This window comes from Electrona antarctica, assembly GCF_951216825.1.
Source record: "Electrona antarctica genome assembly, chromosome: 5".
Lineage (NCBI taxonomy): Eukaryota > Metazoa > Chordata > Actinopteri > Myctophiformes > Myctophidae > Electrona > Electrona antarctica.
Window position 1 is genome coordinate 7336247 of NC_136810.1, and position 23229 is coordinate 7359475.

At 43.6% G+C, this 23229-nt stretch overlaps 1 protein-coding gene across 2 annotated transcripts in view; it reads left to right on the top strand.

Annotated features, from left to right (window-relative positions):
• The window catches only part of pik3c2a (phosphatidylinositol-4-phosphate 3-kinase, catalytic subunit type 2 alpha), a 108900-nt gene extending 87841 nt beyond the window's left edge, over positions 1–21059 (top strand). For both annotated transcript variants that reach the window (XM_079501665.1, XM_079501666.1), the window contains 16 exons: positions 1–92; positions 2122–2305; positions 2503–2607; positions 2795–2887; positions 3039–3168; positions 3518–3654; positions 4630–4799; positions 5485–5641; positions 6843–6952; positions 7470–7677; positions 8545–8669; positions 9514–9631; positions 10235–10307; positions 11867–11976; positions 14269–14394; positions 17668–21059. The exon at positions 1–92 is cut by the window's left edge and continues 3 nt beyond it. In XM_079501665.1, the coding sequence (XP_079357791.1) occupies positions 1–92; positions 2122–2305; positions 2503–2607; positions 2795–2887; positions 3039–3168; positions 3518–3654; positions 4630–4799; positions 5485–5641; positions 6843–6952; positions 7470–7677; positions 8545–8669; positions 9514–9631; positions 10235–10307; positions 11867–11976; positions 14269–14394; positions 17668–17850 (2121 nt within the window). In that variant the 3' untranslated portion in view covers positions 17851–21059. The remainder of the gene's footprint in view (positions 93–2121; positions 2306–2502; positions 2608–2794; positions 2888–3038; positions 3169–3517; positions 3655–4629; positions 4800–5484; positions 5642–6842; positions 6953–7469; positions 7678–8544; positions 8670–9513; positions 9632–10234; positions 10308–11866; positions 11977–14268; positions 14395–17667) is intronic.
• Positions 21060–23229: the final 2170 nt, after the last annotated feature.

Below are 23229 nucleotides of genomic sequence, written 5' to 3' on the forward strand. Positions count from 1 at the left end.
TTAAAGTTTGAAGTTCATCTCCGGAGTGCTCTGGTAATCTTCCTGCTGTCCAGAGCTCAGGGAAACATCAACATCGCCCACTACCTCTACTGGTGAGAGATCAATATCACCAATGCATTCAAGCATTCTCCTCTGTGTGTTTCTGTATAGATGTGGAACTGGCAGTGCTGTCGGAAACGTGTCTCCAGAAACTGGGGTTTGTTTGTTGACGTTGGGTCGTCTTGATTAACGTCACATACTTTGAGGATGAGTTCCATTTAGGGCTGAGAAACACTGCACACTGAGTGCGTCACAGAACGTCTTGTTTTTTCAGGCCGGCCACACTGCTCATAGCCTGGGGTCCACCTATCCTTTCTATGGCATATTGGCAGCAGGATCCGCCGGGAGAATCTAGACGCAGCTGCGCGACATGAGACCAATTAATTAGAGCGACAGAGAGAGAGAGAGAGGAGTGTGTGTGTGTACGTGTGTGCGTGTGTGCGTCAATTTAACAAAGGTGCAGACGATGAGAAATCAGCAGAGAGTGATCGACGTTTGCGCTACTCTATGCCGAATTGAAGTGGACTCGGGCCCAGACTTCTTTTTTTTTTCCTCCCTGGAAATAAAAAGGTCTGTGTTTCCGAGGCTACACTGCTCATGACCCAATCTAATGTTGGCGTGGCGTTTATGGAGTGGTGCAGCCACTCCAAGGATCAGCAATGTATGTCCCTTTGTCTGTTCCAACAAGTAACAAAGGGGGCGCTGTTGAGCTTCACACTGTGCGCAGGTGCATGATGGGAAGCTGAGTTTTTAGTGTAACACCAGTAGTTTTTAGTGTAACACCAGCACAGAGCAGTACAGACTATGGTGGTGCGGCTGTGGCTCAGGAGGTAGAGCAGGTCGTCCAATGATCCCTGGGTCGGCGGTTCGAATCCCGGCTCCTCCTGTCCATGTCGAAGTGTCCTTGGGCAAGACACTGAACCCTACATTGCCCCCAATGAGTCGGTCGGTGTGCCACCATTGGTGTGTGAATGTGGGAAGTGAGGACGCTGGCGTCGACTGTTCGCCGCTTCACCTCCCAATGTATGAATGAATGGACCATTGTAAAGCGCTTTGAGCACTTGGAAAAGCACTATAAAATGCAATTAATTATTGGTGTAGCACATGCGTGATGAGAGGCAGTACAGTACAGACTACATAGTTCGACAGCCAATAGTCCGACAGCCAATAGTCCGACAGCACCACTCAGTTAAGACGGGTCTGATTTTTATTTATTTTTTAACCACTTGGCTGGTCGTGGAAAACGTCAAAATAATAATCATACAGTATTATCATATTAGCATCATTTACATTTTCTTTCTTTCACTATTGTTTCAATTACTAGCTAATTGATATCCTAATTACTTTGTAGCAAATATTTGCTTTCTTGATTAACTTTGGTGTCAGAAAATATGAATCAGGTTGATGTAAGGAGAGCGACGGGCATAGACCGTATGGAGGTACTGTTCCGCGGAACAGGGAACCAAAATAGCCTGGTGGAACCACTCCCCCTGCTGGACAACATTTGCATTCTGCCAGAAGGGAGAGTCTGGTCTCTCTCGGGCAGAGACCAGAGTCTGGTCTCTCTCGGGCAGAGACGCTGCACTACGAATCAATTCTGGTCGGAGCGATATGCGGCTGTATGTGGCCACTAGAGGCGGTGATCAACGTGAGACTGATGACATATTGAAGCTCTGCCACAGCACAAATTGTAAACACAACCTAACAAGACTACAACACGAAATGATTATGGAGATATCATTGTATCATTTGTCCCGCTGCTTCCGGTTCATCGTTTCTGCTTGAGAGAGCCCAGACAGGAGCAGGCAGGAGGAGGGAACTCGTGAACTCAATACTGCCGCAATCTGGCAGAGTCAGGTTAGAACCAAAATGCACACATAGAGATAATTACTTGGAATGTCCCCGGGCGGGGTCTCTGTCCTCTGAAGAAGGTAGTGTACGCACATCCGTGACCCAGATGCTAGATGAAGCATCACAAAAGAAAGTAGTCTGCACACTGGTGATGCTGAAAAAGCTCTGTTGTATTAGTATTGTGTCGTCAACATTTCGATGAAACAGATCTTCTGTCCTCTCTCCCTATAGGCTGTTGAAGGACGCAGTGCAGGACGCGGCCTGGGGGAGGCGCTATGAGCAGGTCCTGGGGACCTTGTTGTGTCTGTGCGGAGAGGGGCTGAGGACGGAGCTGGACAAACAGACCCGCCTCGTCACCCTGCTGGGGTCCGTGGCCGAGAGAGTGAGACAGGCTGGAGGAGGGGCCACAAGACAGGTAGGGGTGTGTGTGTGTGTGTGTGTGTGTGCGTGCGGGTGCGGGTGCGGGTGTGCGCGCGTCGCTGGCTGGCAGATTTGGGATGTGTTCTATTAGTACTTTAATGAAGTGAGACAAAGGTGTGTTTGAGCAAAAGTTGTGGGAGAGAGACAGAACTGTCATGGAGTGACATGGCGACTGTGTGTGTTGTTGTGCAGGTGGCTCTCCAGGAGGGTTTAGAGAACATTCAGAGCTTCTTCCAGAGGGGCAGCTGTCGTCTCCCCCTCAGTCCCGGTCTGGTGGCCAAAGAACTGAACATTAAGGTACCCGTCTCCCTCTTAGCTCTCCTACTGTCTCTCTCTCCTACATGGTTTAAAATAATGTCATTCTAACTGGGGACGTGTGTGTGTGTGTGTGCGTGTGTGTGTGTGTGTGTGTGTGTGTGTGTGTGTGTGTGTGTGTGTGTGTGTGTGTGTGTGTGTGTGTGTGTGTTTGTGTGCGTGCACGCAGGCCTGTTCCTTCTTCAACTCCAATGCAGTGCCTCTGAAACTGGCTCTAGTCAACGCTGACCCATTGGGTGAAGAAATTAATGTCATGTTCAAGGTACACAGCACAGGCATACTACATACATAGAACATTGCACCCCCTGATGGCCAGAGTATGACATGACAGTCACATAATATCAAATTGGCATGGAGACATTGTGTGTGTGTGTACTGTGTGCGTGTGCGTGTGCGTGTGCGTGCGTACGTAGGTGGGAGAGGACCTTAGACAGGACATGTTGGCTCTTCAGATGATCAGAATCATGGACCGCATCTGGCTGCAAGAGGGACTGGATCTCCGTATAGTGAACTTCAAATGTATCAATACTGGCAAAGACAAAGGTAACACATGCACATGCATCCAGTATGCTTCCAGTATGCTAAAAAATGCTTTATTTATTTTTTTCTGTTTCCTTTGTATTTTGTTTCTTTTCTTTGTATTAATTTTGTATTTTGTCTTTTCTTAAAGGCTAGGCAAAATAAGCTTCGGCTACAGCCTAGACCTTTTCGGTGCTACCCCTTTGTAAAAAAACGTAAATGCAAATGATGAAACTTAAATAAACTATTCATTCATTAATTCAGTATAATGTCAATTAAAATCATCAATCAACATATGAAAAATAATGTGTGTGTGCGTGTGTGCGTGTGTGTGCGTGCGTGCGTGCGTGCGTGCGTGCGTGCGTGAGTGTAGGCATGATAGAGCTGGTTCCATCGTCAGACACATTAAGGAAGATCCAGGTTGAATATGGAGTCACAGGTTCTTTCAAAGACAAACCGCTGGCTGAGTGGCTTCGCAAATACAACCCCGCTGAGGATGAATATGACAAGGTACATAACAAAACAATTTTTATTATTATGGGTTGATGACATTGGAAGCGGGTGACTGGTTAGACAGGTCTTCCTGCACGGCTCATGGTTATAACCCTGCAAAAGTGCAAATTCATTCATATCTGCTGGTGATATCCTCCGTGACAGTTAAACAGAATGTGGAAACATTATCTTCTTTGCAGAGGTAAACAAACTCAGTACTGCTGGTATGGAGTTTGTTTTTGTCGCTTCGTAAACTGAGCTGACACTCAGCCTGGCATTTGCACTGTGTAATATTTCTCTTGTCATTTACTTTTATGTACATTGTAAGGACGGATAAGTAATTGAGGCTAACGGTGAAGGCAGTATTTTTCTCTCCAACCCTTTTGTTGTTGTTTTAAAACCCAGAGGTTCCCTGTACTGCAAAGTTACAACCATGTGACCTTTAACACCTTTTAAATGTGATACCCTTACTCCCTAGTCCCTACTTCTCCGCACGCACGCACGTGGCACACACGCACGCACGCACGTGGCACACACGCACGCACGCACGTGGCACACACGCACGCACGCACGTGGCACACACGCACGCACACACACACACACAGACACACACTCACTCACTCACACTCCCTCTCACTCACTCATTGTAGAACATGCTCTTCTGGGATTACTTTAGTATTTCAGTATGCAGGCCCTGTTGTATAATTAAGGTCTGCTATTTTTTTTTAATTGAAGAACTACTGACATAGAAACATAGCTTTTTAAGAACTGTCAGGATGTAGAAGACATTTTTAGAATCTGATCTCAGGTCAAAATGGGTTAAAACACGTTCCTGCCATTACTCCCTTTTGATAAGAACTTTATAAATAGATTGTATTGTTAGTGGTTGTTTTTGTAGTTATTGTACTGATGTTTAACAGCCTAAGCAGGGTTTCTTTCAGAATATTCACAATTTCCCCATGTGCCACTTTGTCTCTCTCTCTGTATGTCCAGGCATCAGAGAACTTCATCTATTCATGTGCGGGGTGCTGCGTGGCGACCTACGTGTTGGGCATATGTGATCGCCATAACGACAACATCATGCTGCGCTCGACGGGTCACATGTTCCACATTGACTTTGGCAAGTTCCTGGGCCACGCACAGATGTTTGGCAGCTTTAAAAGGTACAGCGTGTGTCTGATGTGTTTTCATGTCTTTATTAAATACACACAGCCTTAGTTATTCATAAGGACAATACAAAAATGAGCAAGTGACATTAGCCAAGATTAAATCATATTTAATCTAAATACGATTATCAATATTTATCATTGTACCGTTCCTGTGGGAAACAACAATTGCTTGGGTAATAATCTCTGTCTATATACTGTATCTAGGCGTATGGAAATGTCTGTAAGAGTTATATTCTCTGTCTGAGCAAAAAGATTATTTTCAATGGACAAAATACAGTATTTCTTGGCAGATGCCTACTCTAAAGGTGGCCTTACACTAGCCGATTCTTTTTCAATCTGAAATCTGATAGCACCACACACTGCAGGATAATCGGAGCGGGCAGAGCAAATATCAAACATTCTTGATGTTGATCGGGTCGATCCCGATCGCGCTTTGAGCGGTCGGGCACCCCCCGAGCGTCATAAATGCCCGATTATCGGCTAGTGTAAGGCCACCTTTAGTCTTAACGCGCCTGATACAAATCCTAGTACTCTCATCTTCAAATAAGTTCAAATCCAGGATATTATTTTCTCTCCATCTGCCTTGTCTTTCCTAACATTCGTTGTAAAGAAAGTAAAGTGAAGCAGTGAAGCAGCCATTCTTTAAGGATAATTTATTTTTAAACGGTGTCTCTGCCAGGGACCGCGCTCCTTTCGTCCTGACCTCTGACATGGCCTATGTGATCAACGGAGGAGAGAGACCTACCAGTAGATTCCAGCTGTTCGTAGACCTCTGCTGTCAGGCCTACAACCTGATCCGCAAACACTCTGGACTGTTCCTCAACCTCCTGGCTCTGGTGAGACATGCACGCACGCACGCAGACACAGTCAAGCACAGACACAAAAAGGGCCTTTCTGTGTGTAGTTTGCATGTTCTCCCCGTGTCCCCTAGGGTAGGTACCCTCACAAAAAACATTAATAGCAGTAATCCTGGTCTCTAAACTACCTCCCCCTGGCCAGCCAGGGCGCCTGATGGAGGGGAAAGGAACTGGTCGGAATAACGTGTTCCTTCCACGCGCTACGTCCGGCCGGGGAAACTCCCCTGTCAGGTGAAAAGAAGCAGCTTGGACTCCTCATGCATAGGAGGCATGAGGTCAGTCTGCTGCCCCCCCAGGTTGGCAGAGGAAGTGTAGCGCCCAGGATTACATTAGATAATTGACACTGGGTGAAGAAATGGGTTACAAAATCGTGGGATAAAAATCATGTATTGATTGATTGATTGATTGATTGATGGAAATTGTATTCATTCACAGTATGTAGAATGGGTACATTTCAAATGAAAGCACAATTCAAGTCAATACAAAAACTGCTACGAGGATGAAACCAGAAAAGTACTAAAACTTGTCCCTGTGACAGGGACTACACACGTGTGGGGAAAATTGGGAATTGGCATAACTAAGAAAAGAAAAAAATCAAACTAAGCCAAAACTCCATTTAAGTCAAGTCACACTAAATCTTAGTCATACTTTCTTTGTTTTCCCTGTACATACTTAATGTCAGTACTTTGTATGCATGTATGGTGCTTGTGTTGCATTGTTAAACACCTGCAACCCACTGTGTCCAGCAGCATGATAAATGTCCCCGGGTGGTTCCGTGCTTTGTGTGTGCTGTCCTGGATGTGTCCCACCAGGGCCATGTGTCCCACATGGGACATGTTAAATGACTTGTTATGAAACTGGGACATTCCATGATACTATAACTGTACTGCATGTCCTCTATTCACGGCCCTACTTATCTGCTGGAGGACTTCTCAAATTGGTAGTTGTGTTGCACAAACTGTATTAACAGTTTTAGTAAGAAATACTTTGTGTAGTAGGACCATTTATATAACTCAACATTGCATCTGCGTGCGTGTGTGCGCGTGCGAGGCATTGGGGGCGCGGCATTGCAATGCCGCCCCCCAATTGCCTCCCAATGCGCGGCATTGGGGGGCATGTGTTTGCGTCTGCATCTGATTGCATATGCAGTCTAATAGTGTCTGTAATGTGTCCCTGTCAGATGACGTCATCAGGTCTTCCAGAGCTGACAGGTTCTCAGGACCTCAAGTACGTCTATGACGCCCTCCAACCTCACAACTCTGACGCCGAGGCCACCATCTTCTTCACCAGGTACCGCCACCGCCATACAACCATGGACGCTTTAGAGCCGTGTAATCCTGTTAGTTTCATGTCCTCGTCTTGGTCTCCCTCGCGAGAGATCACATTTATTTTTTCATACTGTTTCACAAATCGCCCGGTAGGACTTGGCCATACATTTCCAGTCGTGAGATTTTATTTTTTTAAACCGGAAAAGCATCTGTGTCATTTTAGATTTTTAGCCAGATACCTGTATATGTAGCAAAATTTTTCAGAAAACGGTTAGGATTTAGAACAGTGGTTCTCAAAAGTAGCAGATGTACCTGTGAGCTTGTGCATATGCTATTTTCTTCTTTTTTTAAAACATTTTTGAAACATTTTGAAAGGGTTTGAAAAACTTCAATAATTTTGATCTGGGCGATATATAATATCATTTTGTGGGTCTTTGACACGAAGAGGTTGGGGAACTACTGATTTAGAAAGCATTTGTAGAATGGGGCCTCAGGTTATTATAATGGGTCAATCCATGGACTCTCTCTCTCTTCTTCAGGTTAATTGAGTCCAGCCTGGGCAGCGTCGCCACCAAGTTTAACTTCTTCATCCACAACCTGGCTCAGCTGCGTTTCTCCGGGCTGCCGTCAAGCGACGAGCCCATCCTGTCCTTCTCGCCACGGATCCACAGCCTCAAGCAGGACGGACGCATCCGCCACGCCTCCATCTTCTCCTTCCAGAAGAGATATAACCCTGACAAGCACTATGTGAGCTAACGATACAATACAATGATAACGTTCTTGTCCATGTTGACCACCATGAGTCCTCAATCTCATCATAACAATACAATACAATGATAACGTTATTGTCCATGATGACCACCATGAGTCCTCAATCTCATCATGAATCCTGATGGATGTTAAAACTGCATGTTTAAGGATTCAACAAGGATATTCCATGTTGGATAAAACACTGATTAATGTAGAAATACTTGCAAGCAAAAGAATACCGTTCTGCACTCTGCACATGCACAGTTGTCGACTTGTAGATTGGCTATTTCCGCCATTCGTCGTATGACTGGCATTTTTTTTAGGGGCACTAGCCTCTCCTATATCCAGCTTTGAGGGTTTGTGTAAACGCAAACATTGAAGACAAAAGTGTGTAAACACAAACATTTGAAGATAAAAGTGAGGACGCAAATTGTGATTGGCCAGAATGAGATGATGTATGATGATAAGAGCGCCCCTCACTTCACACAGGTGTTTTTTCCCCAATATATAATAGAAGGAAGTGTTAAGTTAATGTTGTTCCCTGCTTACTACTTCCAGTGAGTGTGTGTGTTATGTGATGCACTGTGACTTTAAGGGAAGACCGGTGGATACAAACCGGATATAACCGGATGTTGTTATACTGTGAGTTAAAGTTGTGTTGTGAAACTACAGTTGTTTTATTCCAGTAACAGGAAGAAAATAATTTCACAATTTCCCTCTTTTAATTTGAAGCCTTTCCTCTTCCTCCCCTCCACGTCCTCATTGTCCCCCTCTCTCTCTCTCTCCCTCTCCCTCCGTCTGTCTCTGTCTGTCCCTCCCTCTGTGTCTGTCTCTGTCTGTCCCTCCCTCTGTGTCTGTCTCCAGGTGTATGTGGTGAGGCTTCTGAGGGAGGGACAGACTGAGCCTCAGTTTGTCTTCAGGACGTTCGATGAGTTCCAGGAGCTTCACAACAAACTCTCCATCCTCTTCCCGCTCTGGAAGCTGCCCAGGTGTGACCCTCTGCTGTCTGTCTGTCTGTGTTCAGTGAGATGGACCTGGAAGTGAAGCTTAGTGGCAGGCCATTATACAATAATATCTCTAACAAAGAAATATTAAATCATTTCATCAGAACTTGGATAGTGTATATTTCCTTCCTCGTCTCTGCACTGCGTCTGTAGTTGGGTGTTTACAGACGCTCAGAGATCTCCGCCTACTGATTTCTTTTTTTTCATCCTTTATTTACCCAGGGAAGTAGCTGAGCACAGGTGCTCATTTTCAGCAACGCCCTGCACATAGAAACACACACACACATTAAAACCTGGGAGCTGACCAGTACAACCACAGTCTTATACTGTTGGCCACTAAGCAGCTCCAGGGGGAGCAGTTGGGTGTTCAGTGCCTTGCTCAAGGGCACTTCAGCAGTGTTGGGTGAGTGATGACAATCATTTCCCCACCCAGATTTGTCATGCCCGTCCGGGGCATCGAACCGGCAACCTTTCGGCAACAAGGGCGCTCCTCTAACCCTTAGGCCACCGCTGCCCCCAAATGATATGTCTATTGCGGTAGCTGCTGGAATAGCAGCAACAATGGCCGCCAACAAATCTACACCTGCTGGTTTGGAAACAAACCCAATATGAAGGACCCCCCTAAAGACTTTGGATTGTGTGTGTTGGTAAACCGTGTCGTCTCTCTGTCTCTGTGTACGTAGTTTTTCCAATAAGATGGTGCTGGGGAGAACACACATGGTAAACCGTGTCGTCTCTCTGTCTCTGTGTACGTAGTTTTTCCAATAAGATGGTGCTGGGGAGAACACACATGGTAAACCGTGTCGTCTCTCTGTCTCTGTGTACGTAGTTTTTCCAATAAGATGGTGCTGGGGAGAACACACATCAAGGACGTGGCGTCCAAGAGAAAGATGGAGCTCAACAACTACATCCATAACCTGATGAGAAGTTCCACGGAGGTCACACAGGTCAGAGGGGAACATACGTACTATATATTTTACACGCACGCATGCATGCACAAACACACACACAGTTGTTACACATGCAGCATACCATTTTTGGTCTTATTTAATGTTTATTCAACCAGGCAAATTATTATTATTATTATTATTATTTAGATAAACTAAACACACACAAACTCAGATGGGTATACACACACACATTGACGTATTCACACATTGCGAGTTTATAGATTTTACGTCCAGGGACCGAAACGTCGTTTGATTAACTCATCCATCGCCACTAGGGGGCGCCAAAAGGCCCTGACCGCCACCATATATCTTTTATTTTATTTTATATATTTTTATTTTTTTCAAAAAAAAAGTCTAGTCTTTTTTTTTTTTTTACCATGTTATAAAACACGAAAAACACGTCCTTGGCGCTCCAGGACATCATGAAAAAGAAGTTAAATAAGTCCTTGGCGATGGATGAGTTTTAATAAGTGTTTCTGCAGGTCCTAGACTGTGTGCGTGTGCGTGTGCGTGGGAACTTTTCCATTTCTTGCACACAGTGACATATTGTTCTTGCTGATGTACTGTTAGTTGTAATAGTTCCGTGTTCTCTCCCTTCAGTGTGACCTCATCTACACATTCTTCCATCCAATCGCACGAGACGACAAGACAGCTCTAGTGGCCAAAGCAGCAGGTGTGGAAAAAACAACAAGTTTCACTTCTCTAACTACACTAACCACATGAACCCTGTGCGTTCTCGGCGAGGTTATCTAACTCCGAATCAGGGCCCACTTAAAACTCTGGACAGCATTTGCGGCCCACCGATCTTTGTTTTTATGATCAATCAATTGATTTGTGTTCCAGCTTGGATCAATGGAATCAACAGAGTATACTTTGAGGTCCTATTTATCGGTATCACTGTGAAAACAAATTTTTCAAGGTTTGAAAGATTTAAAAAAAACCTACTATGACCTATAGAGCGTCGCAGTCCCGCCTCCTACCCTGGACCAGGAAATGAAACCCAATGCATTATTCTCATAGACATTTCTTAAAGTATTTATTTAAAGACGGTTACGCCGCGGACAAAGCCAACTCGAGTCGTGACAACTCATGACGACACAAACAATATTTTGGACCAAACAAATAATTAGAAAGAAGAAAAAAACGGCAGGTTACAACACTTTTTTTGTTGTTTTTCTTCTTTGTAATTATTTGTTTGGTCCAAAATATTGTTTGTGTTGTCATGAGTTGTCACGACTCGAGTTGGCTTTGTCCGCGGCGTAACCGTCTTTAAATAAATACTTTAAGAAATGTCTATGAGAATAATGCATTGGGTTTCATTTCCTGGTCCAGGGTAGGAGGCGGGACTGCGACGCTCTATACTATAGGTCATTCAGGAGGGTCCCCAGCCAAAAACGTTGAGAACCCCTGTCCTATAGTAACCTGACTCCGCCAGATGGGGCAGCAGAGAGTACACTGTTCAGGAGGGGGAACCCAGTGTACTCTCTGCTGCCCCATCTGGCGGAGTCAGGCAAAGCAAAGTAAAGTTCTTTGTTTACCCAGGGTGAATGGACTAAGCTCGAGATGCTTGTTTACAGCCAGACCCTGCTCATAGAACATTTCATGGTAGGGGTTCAATGCCTTGCTCAAGGGCACTTCAGCGGTGGTAATTTTAACGTGCCGGTCCGGGGATTCGAACTGGCGACCTTCCGATAACAAGACCGCTCCGCAAACCGTTCGCCACCGCTGCAGGTTAGTCCTATAGGCCTATAGGTTGAGAATCACTGGTGTAGACTAGTGTAGAGGGAAAAAGGAGTATAAAAAGGATAGAAACTGATCTGGCGCGAAGCTCCGCTCCCCCCCCCCCCCGCTATTCATGTCAGTGGAAGTTGCTCAGTGGCGTGTTGAAGCACCAAAATGTGGTGCCCAAAATGCGGAAGTGCAAACGCGCTCAACGTTAAAGCCCAGCTGCACAGGGTTTCCTCGTCATACTTCCACGGGTCCGCCTGCAGTCCCTCCTCTTACCACTAGGGCCCAGTGCTTCAACGTTGGAAAGCCTCACTGGCCCCTTGGTATAGACCCCCTGGGGGACCCCAGTCTGTCGGTGTAGAACATGATGTGTTGCATCGTCGTGATGTGTCGTGTGCCTTATGGTTGTGTCATGGTGTGTGTTTTGCATCGTCGTGATGTGTCGTGTGTCTTATGGTTGTCATGGTGTGTGTCTTATGGTGTGTCTCATGGTGTGTTTTGCAGAGCCTCCACCAGTGAGTCCTACGTCGGGTCGAGTGGAAGGAGAGGTGAAGCTGTCTGTCTCCTACCGGAACAGCACGCTGTTCATCATGATCATGCACATCAAAGACCTGGTACTGACGCACGCACGCACGCACGCACGCACGCACGCACGCACGTCAAAAAATAAAATAAAAAGATTGTTCTGCTGTGGATATTGTTACAATCTGACTCATGATTGCAACAAAAGGGAGACACAGGCACAGTTAAGTGTATAGAAATATATTTATTTAAAGGTTAACTAAGTAAATCACAAGTATAAGATGTCAGTAATATGAATGATCATCAGTGTGTAAGCAGTGCATGTGTGCGAGTGTATGTGCAGTGGGAATGTTGTAAGGTGTAAACCAAGGCACACAAACAAACAAACCAGTAGAGAGGAGAAAAGACTCAGGAGTGAAGGCAGATTGTCACTTATATAGGCGTGGGACACACCAGACTCAGGTGTGGTCCAATCTCACTGACGATCCAACTCCACCCTGCCAATCAACCCTAGCAGTGGCCATGTTAGGCAGGGTAGGAGAGGGTCGTCACACCCCCCCCCCCCCCCCCCCCATAAAACAGGGACCCTAGGGTCACTGAAAACCAACAAGATCAAACAAACCAAAATTTACCATTAGCTCAATTAAGAAGTTACTGCTGACTCCCCATCCAGCTCAACCACAACCTCAGCAACTCAGACCCAGAAAGTGCTTCTCGAGTCGAGAAGCACTTTAAGAGAACAGGATTGACCCAGCTAGTATGGGAAGAACACCAGATATATTTAACAGGTACTTTAGTTCTGACATGTATTGTGAAAGGACAATCTAAGGACAATGTGAGAGAGCTGACAAATTGTCTCTGAGGCCTCATTCACACGTACCAAACACCAATCAAGCAATGTTTGGTCGTTTTTTTGTTTTTTTGGGCCACCACAATGCTTTTTCAATGGGAGTCACATGGTTTGATCAAACATTTGTGTTTGATCGCTGATTGCTGATTGCTCCCCCCTCATCAAACAAAAATGTTTGGTCAAACCATGTGACTCCCATTGAAAATGAATTGGAGCAGCAATCAAAAAGCAATCAGCCATCACACACGGACCGAACATTTGTTGTGTAGGTGTGAACTAGGCCTGAGAGTGCACAGGCCAAATCCCATGCCATCCTACAGAGAAACCAAACAGGTACCGTACCGTAGCCAACCAGTCTCCAAGCTTTCACAGGCCAAATCCCGTTCCAAGTTCAGAGGAACCAAAACAATGACCACACAATCAGAACATGGACATCACCAAAACGTCAACTATGACGCTAGACCAGACCTCAGGCATTACAGGTGTCCTCCTTGCTCTCAAGGCCCAGGAGACAAACACCACACCATAAGCACCCAATCCCAAATGACTTCAGACGACACTGAAATCCAAATGTGAGCCCAATGAACTGCACCTCGGTACCATGTATTAAGTCTTTGACCATTTGACATGTTCTATGATACTCCCTCACAAACCCTCAACTCCTGAGAGCCCTACATGTCTTCCACACCAACAATAACTTCAGAACTCCTCAATTTACCTGTCCAAACTACTACTTGAGCCAATGCAAAAAACAAACAAAACAAGATAAAACAAAGGGAAGTTCAGGTTCTTAATTCACCATAAGCAAATCTTCCTCCCCATACAAGTACTGTAGCAACCATTGCAAAATGCTCCCTCCCTGGTGGATACAAGGATAAAGACTCAAAGACAGAGACAGAGCTTTCCCCCACCTAGATAACTCACCCTAGTCTTCATGTGTCCTACTGGCGGGAGGTATTTATGCACTTGAGCCCGATGGGTAGATTGGGCAACCATGAAATGGCAACCCTCTCAAAGCCATGGATGTGCCCCCAGGGCCGCACGGAAGACACACAAAAATAACAAACAGTTTAGCAAAAATAATAAACAAATGAGTCCCCCTATCGAGGCCCCATTTCTTTAACCTATCAGGGAAAAGCTCCACACTTCCTTGCACCACACACTTCCTTGCACCACCAGGGAGACAAGCATACCTCTTCAAATATGAAGAGGTATACACATTACACACAGGGTAGTCACAAATAATTATACCGACAAACAGTAAGGCAGAGACATATTAACACATCTAGACAGAGAGACAGACGGCACACGAAAAACAGACTATTCAGTGACATACAGTATGCAATGCATGATGTATACTCCGTGATAACAATCTTGCGTTGTTTAACTGTCATGTTGTCTCTCTGTAAAGGTCTTTGTGATAAACCTCTTTGTATAACGCATTCCATGATTGATTTGGTCTTGACCAGAATCCCCACACTGCTCCATGAAAATAATGTGTCCTTGTTTGTGAATGAATGAATGGCCTCTCCAGGTGTCTGAAGATGGCACAGACCCAAACCCATATGTGAAAACCTACCTGCTCCCGGACCCACACAAGACTTCCAAACGCAAGACAAAGATCTCCAGGAAGACCAGGAACCCAACCTTCAACGAGATGGTAATGGCCATGCTGAACATCACAACCATGCAGATTTATTACCATGCCACCATAGGAAACATTATGAGCTCATGCTTTCAAGATTCAAGGTTTTTATCGTTACGTCTTATTACAGCAGCAATAACAGCAATACGAGAAATATAGAATAACGTGTGCATGGTTCCTCACAGTGTGCACGTTTCTATATGTGTGTATATGTATGTACCAAGGGGGTTTCTTCATTTTGCAGACCCTTTAACACTGAAAATTCAACACTAATATCTTAACAGACCTATGATTCAAAACGGTGCTAATTTGGTTTACACAAATAATAATAATAATGTGAATTCAATCCTCAGAATGTATTAACCTATATAGTTATTGCTTTTCTAGCAAACTACATTAAAAAGTAAACTAAACAACCACTTACCAGATCTCCCATAATAGCACATTTGTCCATCCCAACAGCAGTTGATAGCATTACAGTCAGAATCGGAGATGTCTTCGGGGCCACACTGTATCTTGAGTTGGTCTCCAACCTCACATAAGTTAAATGGTGCGACAGTAGTTGGTAAAAGTATTGGGTCTCTAACTTGTTGTGTGTGTTTAATGCTGACTTTGGAGGCGGGTTTGGGTTTCATGGGTCTGCCAGTGCCAAGAACCTGAGGAGCACCCACATTGTTCAGCAGCACCACCACAAGACAAACATAAATCCACTTCATCGCCTCGGCTTCACAGCGAAAAGTGATTCTCAATGTTTACCAGTTGTTGTGAATAGCGCAGTGAAACTGCTCCCTTTTATTAACCCTAAAAGGACGGGACACACTGACTTGATATCCCACAGGTGATTCGCTGACCACAGGTGTCAACGAACTGCTTGTCAACAAAATGCAGGTCGTGGAGACCTTTTCAAGGCCTCTGTGACCGGCATGTGGTCATGATGATGAACAAAGACCACATTACACAGCAGGGTGTATATGCACATAGGTGGCCTTACACAGGGACAGCTAAAACAATGAAACAAAGACTATAAAAAAGGGGAAAGAAATGGAGAAAAAAAGAACCGTTAAAGACAAAAACAAAATCGATATTCATATATAAATATACTGTAACTCGAGTCAGCAAAATACAATAGGATTATCCTTTTGTTCAAAAAGAAAAAAGGAAAACAATAAACAAAAAAACAAAACAAAAAACATACAGACACTACAGACAAACACAGACAAGGACGAGACAAGACAAATAAGACATGTACAGTAGCCTACAAGGGCTACAGATACAGACAAGGGAGCCAAAAGCAAACCGTTGGGTCACAACGTCATATCAATTAAAAATAATTAATTGAACTGCGTCAAGAGCTTTGGACCAGTTGTCCACAGTGTCCGCTCTGGCGTCATTCATCTTGGCAGTAGATCGCTCCAGTAAACAAATATCAGAAAAGCAATTAAGCCAATCTCTCTTCAAGTTAACAGTCGGTTCAAACCATGATAATTGTTTTCTTATAAACAACACCTGATGTATTGCTATATATGTTAATAAATAAATATCTGTGTGGTATAACTGCATACTGATACGAATGCATGTTGTGTAATCATACTGTACGTTACATCTGCAGATAAAGTGATCATATTGTACAGTCAGGCCACATCTTTGAATGTGAGGACATTTTAGTTCATTGAAGAAGCATTTTATCTGCAGACAGTCAAACTCCTTTTTGAACAGAGATAAGAAACAGCAAGATGGATCTCTTTCATAGAACAGGAGCTCTTTGGTTGTTCAAGGTCTCTTCGGAGAGGAACGGAACAGTACATTATTTAACCTATTTTGACCTGAGATCAGATTCTAAAAATGTCTTCTACATCCTGACAGTTTTCTGAAAAAGCTATGTTTCTATGTCAGTCGTTCTTCGATTTTTCAAAAATAGCAGACCTACAAGTTCATAGTGCGCCACTCGGTGGCGCGCTATGAGCTTGTAGATCTGCTATTTTTCAATAGCTAAAGCATAACATAATGCTAACACCAAAAGGGGTTCCCGCCCAAAATGGGTTAAGACATGTGAAACACAAGATTTCAGATGGATGCAATCATCATAACAAGCGTTCTTCCAGTACAGGTTGACTCTCGTTTTGGACATTATAGGCAAACTATGGGACTGTCAGGCACATATCGTAAATTATTTACAGACTAAAAAGCCAGGCCAGATATTATTATTGGTAGGACAGTTCTGGCCCACGGACCGCCTTTTGCTTACCAGTGGACATGGGGTTCAAATCTGCATGCTTGGTTGGGATGCCGGGCAGGGAGGACTATCTCTGTCACTGCACTAGCGACCTCTAATGGTTGCTCAGGGTACTAATAGGGGTAACCGGAATGCTCACTCTGTTTTGCTGTGGTTAAGGTTAGGAATAAGGTTAGGTTTTGGCATAAGGCAGAGGCAAGGAAGCAACCAGGTGCTCAGGAGGTGTGCAGGTATAAAAATAAAAATAAATAGTAAAAAGGTGATCAATCGGGATAACACATCGATATAGAACAAAGAGGAGATCCGGGCACACTTAATGTTAAAAGGAGGATAACTTTATTGAACCGACATGTTTCGACCTATACGGTCTTCATCAGGGCTAGAAAGGTTTTGGCATGGTTGTACTGAGGTTAGGTTTAGGAATAAGGTTAGGTTTTGGCATTGTTTTACTGAGATTAGCTTTAGGGATAAAGTTTAGTTTAAGCATAGATTTACTGAGGTCAGCTAGGTCAGCTAGTCCAGAAGGAGAAGTGAATGGCTGAGGAGAACGGATCCTCGTTTTACGAGGCTGCCATGATGATGATGATGACATTTAAGAATAAGGTTAGATTTTGACACAGTTTTATTGAGATTAGCTTTAGTACTAGTAACTAAGGTTTAGTTTAAGCATAGTTTTACTGAGGTTACATTTCGGAATAAGTTTAGGTTTAGGCATTGTTTTACTGAGGTTACGTTTAGGAATACCTGGTGGCAACCGTTCAGAGGTCGCCGGATTTACCCCGGGGCGTGCATGTTTTGGGGCAAGTGTTGTTGTATTCAAAAGAAGCAGCTGAAGACATACGTGCACGTTACCTACACCGACAAACCAACCAGTATGAGACAGCAAGGGGGATACAATACGAGGGGAAATGGGAATTGAATTGAATTGAATGGGAAGCAAATGAATAAATGACCACACAAAGCAGATAGTGCTGCTACTGGTGTTGAAATGAAACCTTATGAAGAATGTTGGACGTTCACTTGTTCTTCATCGTTTACCTCTCTCTCTTCCTCAGCTGGTGTACACCGGCCACAGCAAGGAGAGCCTGGCCCTGAGGGAACTGCAACTGAGCGTCCTCAGTGCCGAATCCCTCCGGGAGAACTGCTACCTGGGAGCAGTGGCGCTGAGACTGAAAGACTTTGACCTCAGCAAGGAGACGGTCAAGTGGTACAAACTCACAGCCGTCCCCTACTTCTAGACGACCCCCCCCCCCCCCTTCATTCAAGGAACCTGTGCGTCTGTAGTCCTCCCAACGTGCCCTTGAAAAGGACAACCGGGACAGTGTTGTTTTTTTCTTTTGGAAAACGGATGTCGAAAAACTGAACATTTTTATCAGGCACTCTTAAAACGAAAAGCGATGACGTTTCCATCCCTGAAAAAGAACATCACCACCTCCTCACTCCATCTAGTTTCTTGCCCTTCCCTCTACCTCCCTCTCATTCTTTAACTCATTGAGATTGTTTCTGTGACCAACAATCTCTACTCACATTTTTGCTCCCTCCTCTCTCTCTCTCTCTCTCTCTCTCTCTCTCTCTCTCTCTCTCTCTCTCTTCCTTAAAGCCACGCTGCAGAACTGTAATGTTTTGTACATTATTTTGACGTTAAAGGACCAAAAACAGCTTACTTTCTGAAGAGATATACTATATAGACTGAATGATGCATTTATTTTTTATGGAAATAGGATGAAAAAAAAGGCAGGGGTTGAGGGATAATCTTTACGGGGTTTCTTTTTCTTTTCCTTTAGATTTTTTAATTAAAAGACATAAATTAGACAGACTAGGAGGCACGGGGAGGTGGGGGGGTTACTTCTAGTAAAGCTAAACAAGTGCTACAGGCAGGGATTGTCTTTTTGTTAGCCAGCACGTATAAGTTATGTCCACTGTGGGTTCCCACCACAGATTTGCAGTTTAATTTCTGCATTGGCTCATGATAAATTAGGAAGATAAGCTCTGCATCAAACAAAGGAAGCAAAGAAACAAATACATTATTAAAACCTATATACAAGGTTTTCTTAAACAATATAATTTCTACAAACCAACACTTTTGTTAAGTAAAAGAAGAAGCACATACAGTATCATGTTGTGATATTGACAAAATGTGAAACTCTCTTCTGTTAGCCACAAATCTTATGTTATTGTTGTTATACATCGGGAACCCACTGTGAACTGACTTCCACTGTTAGGACTACAAACCTTAACACACTGTTCCCTAAAATCATCATGTGCCAAAATATTTATAAAGGCATTATAATACAACTACTCTAGCCCGTTTAACCACTCCCCCCTTGAAAACATCTCATTCCATTCTGCGAGAGAAATAATTTTCTTTCGGCAGAAAGAGATACAATGTGATTTTGAGGGGGAGTGGTTGACCCGGCTGCAACTACTCCACCCTGACCAAGGACTGTCTAAAGAGGACGAGACACGAAGACCGTACAGGCGACGCCATGTTGCTCACATGGTGCTCCATGGAAGGAAAGAAACATGCACAGTTGAGACCAGGAAGTTGGACATGACAAATCATAGATATGGCACAAATGGCCCAGCAGATGGCGTGATGCCACTGACAGGAGATATGCTTGTACATATCATGTCACGTCATTGCATTTTACCTTTTATATTAACGTTTTAACAGCAAATGGATAAGTAAGTCCCAGCATGGATCATCACACAGACAGTAATGTTGGTCGGACGTGACATATGTACAAGCATCTCTCCTTTCATTGGCATCACGCCATCTGCTGGGCCATTTGCGCCATATCTATGATTTGTCATGTCCAACTTCCTGGTCTCAACTGCGCATGTTTCTTTCCTTCCATGGAGCACCATGTGAGCAACATGGTGTCGCCCGTACGGTCTTCGCGTCTCGTCCTCTTTAGACAGTCCTTGACCCTGACAGGGAAATGAACCGAGTGCCTTTGTTTTGTGCTCACAATCTCAACTTAATCTCCACTGCCTGGCCTTAATATTGCCGTAATCAAATATATATTTTGTTAACATTGTGATATTTCCCTATTATTATTATTATTATTATTAAAAAACAAAGAGAAAAAAAAAACAGTCTTCTGTAAAGCTATGTCAATAGTTCTTCCAGAGCCAATCAGTCACTGGAGCAAGATTGTAAGGATCATTTTGGAACTTCTTGGAATTGATGGACTGCTACTACTAAGTGTACACTACCAGGTGTTTCTCCTTGTCATGGTATTCATACTGGACTTCCTCTGGCATACACACGCACACACACACACGCACACACACACATGCTCGCACATGCGCGCACGCACGCATGCACACGCACACACACACACACACACACACAGTTTTTTTTAATTATAAGCTTTGAACACACTCTTGTTGGCGTTTCAGGGTGGCCTGAGGTTTAAGTTGTCCTCAAATCACTGATCTGCATGTCAGTTTGAACCTTACGATTGAAATGAACTAAAGCCAAGCAGTTTGGACTTGATGAAAGTGTTTAGGAACTGTTAAATGTAAGTAAGAGCAGAGCAAAGCGTGCGTGCGTGCGTGTGCGTGCGTGCGTGTGTGAATTGTACTGTGTTGTATATGTATAAGTATATTTAATTGTAACGCACTACCTGTGTTTTATGTGGGTTGTGTTCAGGCTACAATACCACAGTCTGTCACCAGAGGGCGCCCTCCTCCACTTTGTGCAGTGATTTCACACCATGCATGATGATTTGGTCATGCAATGTCAAGTTTTACAGACCAGAACCATCATTAGCATTATATTGTCAGTTCTTATGTCATGGCCCCAATGCTAAACCAGTTTAGAACCACAGACTTGGAGATTCCATTCACATGTTTAGATTTCCTATGTGTAGTGATTATCAGCTCTATGAACACTTTCACCTGCTCCATGCTGTGGCAAAATGTCTCGTCGTCTGCTTGAAGATCAGTGTTGACAGGGTAACTTTGTCTCAAAGCACGCACCCCCACCCCCGAGGTTGACGTCTTTGTTTTTTACAAAAGGGAACAAGATCCTGAGATTAGCTGCTTTCCTCTCCTTTAACAAACTACGAAATCTAAGATGTTTAATAAAGAAATTTAAGAAGAATTTATCCTCGACGATTTTGTTTTGTTTTTTTGAGTATCCACTGTAAAACCCTTAAGTGTTCATTTAATTTATCCATTTGTACCTCTGAGAGTTTACTCTCAGGAGTTGGCCTAAAATGAACACAGAGGATTTTACAAAATGATCTGAGAGCTTCACTCACATTATGGGTGGTAGAGATTTGACATTTGATCCACTGTTTAGTGACTGTGAAGATCACATCGGGGCAGAATTTTTATTAACATGGCCAGTTATTTATTCTTAATTGGTGAACCAGGTTGGATCAGTGTGTGCTGTAATCCCTCCTTCTAAAAGCAAATTAAATGTTTTTTGGAACAACATTGATGTCAAACTGATCTGTTCTGATATTGTGTGTGTGTGTGTGTGTGTGCGTGTGTGCGCGTGCGTGCGTGCGTGCGTTACTCAAGTACTGTACTTAAGTACAATTTTGACGTAGGCCTACTTTTACTTGAGTCTTGCCAATACTTTTTTACTCCTTAGTACAATTATTTGAAAACATTAGTTACTTAAAGGACCACTTCACCACTTTTCAACCTATCTTCATATAATGGGTCCTCACTAATAATCATGAAAAAATGGTGCCATTTTTTTCTACTCGGTCTGTGTCTCATAGGAGGGCTGTGGGCAGTTCAGAAACCCGTCCACCAGTGACATCATCGATGGAGAATCCAAGCTAATAGAAACTGCAGGCTTTCTAGTCCTGAAAAGTTGCAATGCGAAAATGGAAGCCATCGTTCTCACGATAATGAAAATCTAAACATTTTTGTAAAAAAATCTTGTTTAAAAAAAGATCTGCCTAATGATGATGTCACTGGAAGATGGTTTCTGAACTGCCCACAGCCCTCCTATGAGACACAGACTGAGTAGAAAAAAAACGTGCCATTTTATCATGATTATTAGTGAGGACCTATTATATGAAGATAGGTTGAAAAGTGGTGAAGTGGTCCTTTAATGTAGATGTTTGTATTATTAGTACCAAACATACAATAACCACTTCAGCCCATCGGCTATTTGAATTATATCATCATAATATCGGTACCTTTTTCCACCACGGAGTGTGTACATTTGTGGCCTCATACTGTTGTTGACAATACATTCTACAGCTCCTTATATATTATCTGGGTTCTCATAATAACTAGATATTGTTGGGGTAATAATGGGTCAGATAGAGACCATTATATTCAACTACAGCGGTCTTGGCTTGTGGGCAGATCGGGTTAACCTGGTCTGAACCCCGGACCTGTGGCAAGATGCTAAATGCCTTTCCACTTGCCATGTGTCCATGGGTAACATGAACACACAGCTTGTTTTCAAAACAAACCGTCCCCATTCCCACAAAGTTTCACTGAAGCAGATGGAAGTTAAGTGCCTCGCTTATAACCACTTAATCCACTTTAAGCCCTACGCTGAGCTCACGCCACGCCATCGTGGTGTGAGCTTGTAGATCTGCTATTTGTTCTATTTTCACCATTTTAAGACATGAGGCAGATTCTGCAAGTGCCTTCAAAATCAGTTTGTTCTCACACTTTCAAGATAAAAAAAGCATACATTGTACAAGCACGGTGAGTTTATAGATCTGCTATTTTTGATTTACCAACGCTCAAATCTAAAATGACAAGGATGCTTTCACAGTTTTAATGGGTTAAAAAGGGTGTCTTCTTCTTCTTCTTCTTTCGTGTATCATCAAATGTCCAACTCAGTATCGAGTAGCCACGCCCTTGTCTCTGGTCCCACGTGGAAGAGGCCGGCCTCCGAAGGAGGTCTGTACAGGGGGCAGGTGTTAATGATGTGCTCGGCAGATTGCTCAGGCTCGCCGCACTCGCATCCTGCACTGTCCGCCAAGCCCCACCTCTTCATTGCTGATTTGAAGGGTGTCGCTGTGTGTATATATATATATATATATATATATATAAGTGAGTTGTGAGCCTCCGCTTTGTAGGGACGCCAGGTTGGAAGTGGTTAAGGGTACAATTTTACAGAAGTTAAAAGGAGGGAAGAGCATTATTCATTTACATTCATGAGTGGGATCTTCCAGCCCCTCTCTGGAGTTTGTAACAATAGCATTACAACATTCTGCAAGCTCACCTTCATAAGCTTCAGACTATCATTGAAAACAAGCTGAAAAATAGATCTCATGTTGATGAATTATCCTTAAGATTTATCTGTAGCAAAGTGTGAAACTGAAAGGAATGTATAGGCTACTGTGAAGATTTCACTGATGTATGCAGAGTAAAGTACATACAGTACATAGTTGCCTTGTAGGCAACACGCTGGTTTCTTAACATTATGGTTGGAATTTAAAATGGACCGATATCTTTTTTTTTTCTTCAACAATGTATTTATTTTCCTTTTTTACACACAAATGACAATACAAATATACAAAAAAACAACAATGAACAGTACAAGACAATTACTGATATAAAGAAAGCAAAACAACAATAACCAAAAACAACAAAACAAAACAACAACAACAACAGCACTACTCCTC